This window comes from Pyxicephalus adspersus, chromosome 7 (genome assembly GCF_032062135.1).
Source record: "Pyxicephalus adspersus chromosome 7, UCB_Pads_2.0, whole genome shotgun sequence".
Classification (NCBI taxonomy): Eukaryota; Metazoa; Chordata; class Amphibia; order Anura; family Pyxicephalidae; genus Pyxicephalus; species Pyxicephalus adspersus.
In genome coordinates this window covers 31,917,854-31,918,880 of record NC_092864.1, presented here as the reverse complement: position 1 = coordinate 31,918,880, position 1,027 = coordinate 31,917,854, and the positions used below count along the sequence as shown (strand labels likewise).

The 1,027-nt window shown below is 38.3% G+C and overlaps 1 protein-coding gene across 1 annotated transcript in view; it reads left to right on the top strand.

Moving 5' to 3' along the window:
• Window positions 1-1,027, top strand: part of PRKAG3 (protein kinase AMP-activated non-catalytic subunit gamma 3) — a gene marked incomplete in the record, with an annotated part of 26,004 nt that overhangs the window by 4,754 nt on the left and 20,223 nt on the right. The window contains 1 exon segment of the mRNA XM_072418020.1: window positions 939-1,027. Coding sequence (XP_072274121.1) covers window positions 939-1,027 — 89 coding nt within the window.

Genomic DNA, 1,027 nt, shown 5'->3' with positions numbered 1-1,027 from the left:
GTAATTACCCCAAATTAGCTCAAAACCTGAAATTACATTATTTTCCATATAGTAGAGGAGAGGAGCTAATTAGCACATGGATACATGGACTGACTAGGTTTCACTAACAATGTAGCATCTGTTGGGGGTGTCAACGAGCTGAATATGCAGCTGGGGGATTTATAAAATCTGAGATTCCTTTGGGTGTTTTTTTCAAAAAGAACTGAACTATGGAAGATTTTTCAGACAGAGGGCAATGGACTAGTCATCAGTTTTGCCTGTGGCTTTGTGCAGCTGATATTTTCCCCATTACTGACATACCATGCCTTGTTCCTGTATGCAAGCAGTCATATCGGTGGAGACAGAGCTTTGCTTCCTCATGTCAGAGCCTCCAACAAGGAGAACAGTGAGCAGTATAAGAGAAACATCTCCAAATCTCACTCCAAATTTTATGAGATTGTTATTGGGAGGCAGCAGTTCTTTTTTGTACTGCATACAGTATATATGTTGTATATGAGATTGTAGGCAAAAAGCAAATTGGCCAAATTCCAGGCAAAAGGCAATTTGTTTGGACAATTTTTGGACAGTTATAAATGTTCCCCATAACATAGAAAATCTTCACTTCTATTATTTCAGAACTGTAAAGTGTAACTCCAGCCAGAGCATTTTTATTTTATTTCCATTGCTGTCTGTGTCCCTATTGGAGATTTTACTGCTCTGAATCAAAAGTTCAGTCGAGAGTTACTATTTAAAGGGAGCATCACAAAGCAAAACAATTCTAATAGCTAGCATTCTATGTTTTCTACCACAAACTAGTTCTGGGGCAGTGATTCGATTTTGCTTACTTACTCCCCACACATGCATTTGTTTCTTATTCTGAACTTCAGTGTAGAAAGAAACATGGACTATTTTTATGTATTTATTCAAAATATACAAAATCTTGGGTTTTGTCCGTGCAGATCTGGAGGAGGATGCTGGGGTCTATATGGAATTTATGATGAAGAGTCCCTGTTATGATGCCATTCCTACAAGCTGCAAGTTGGTCGTG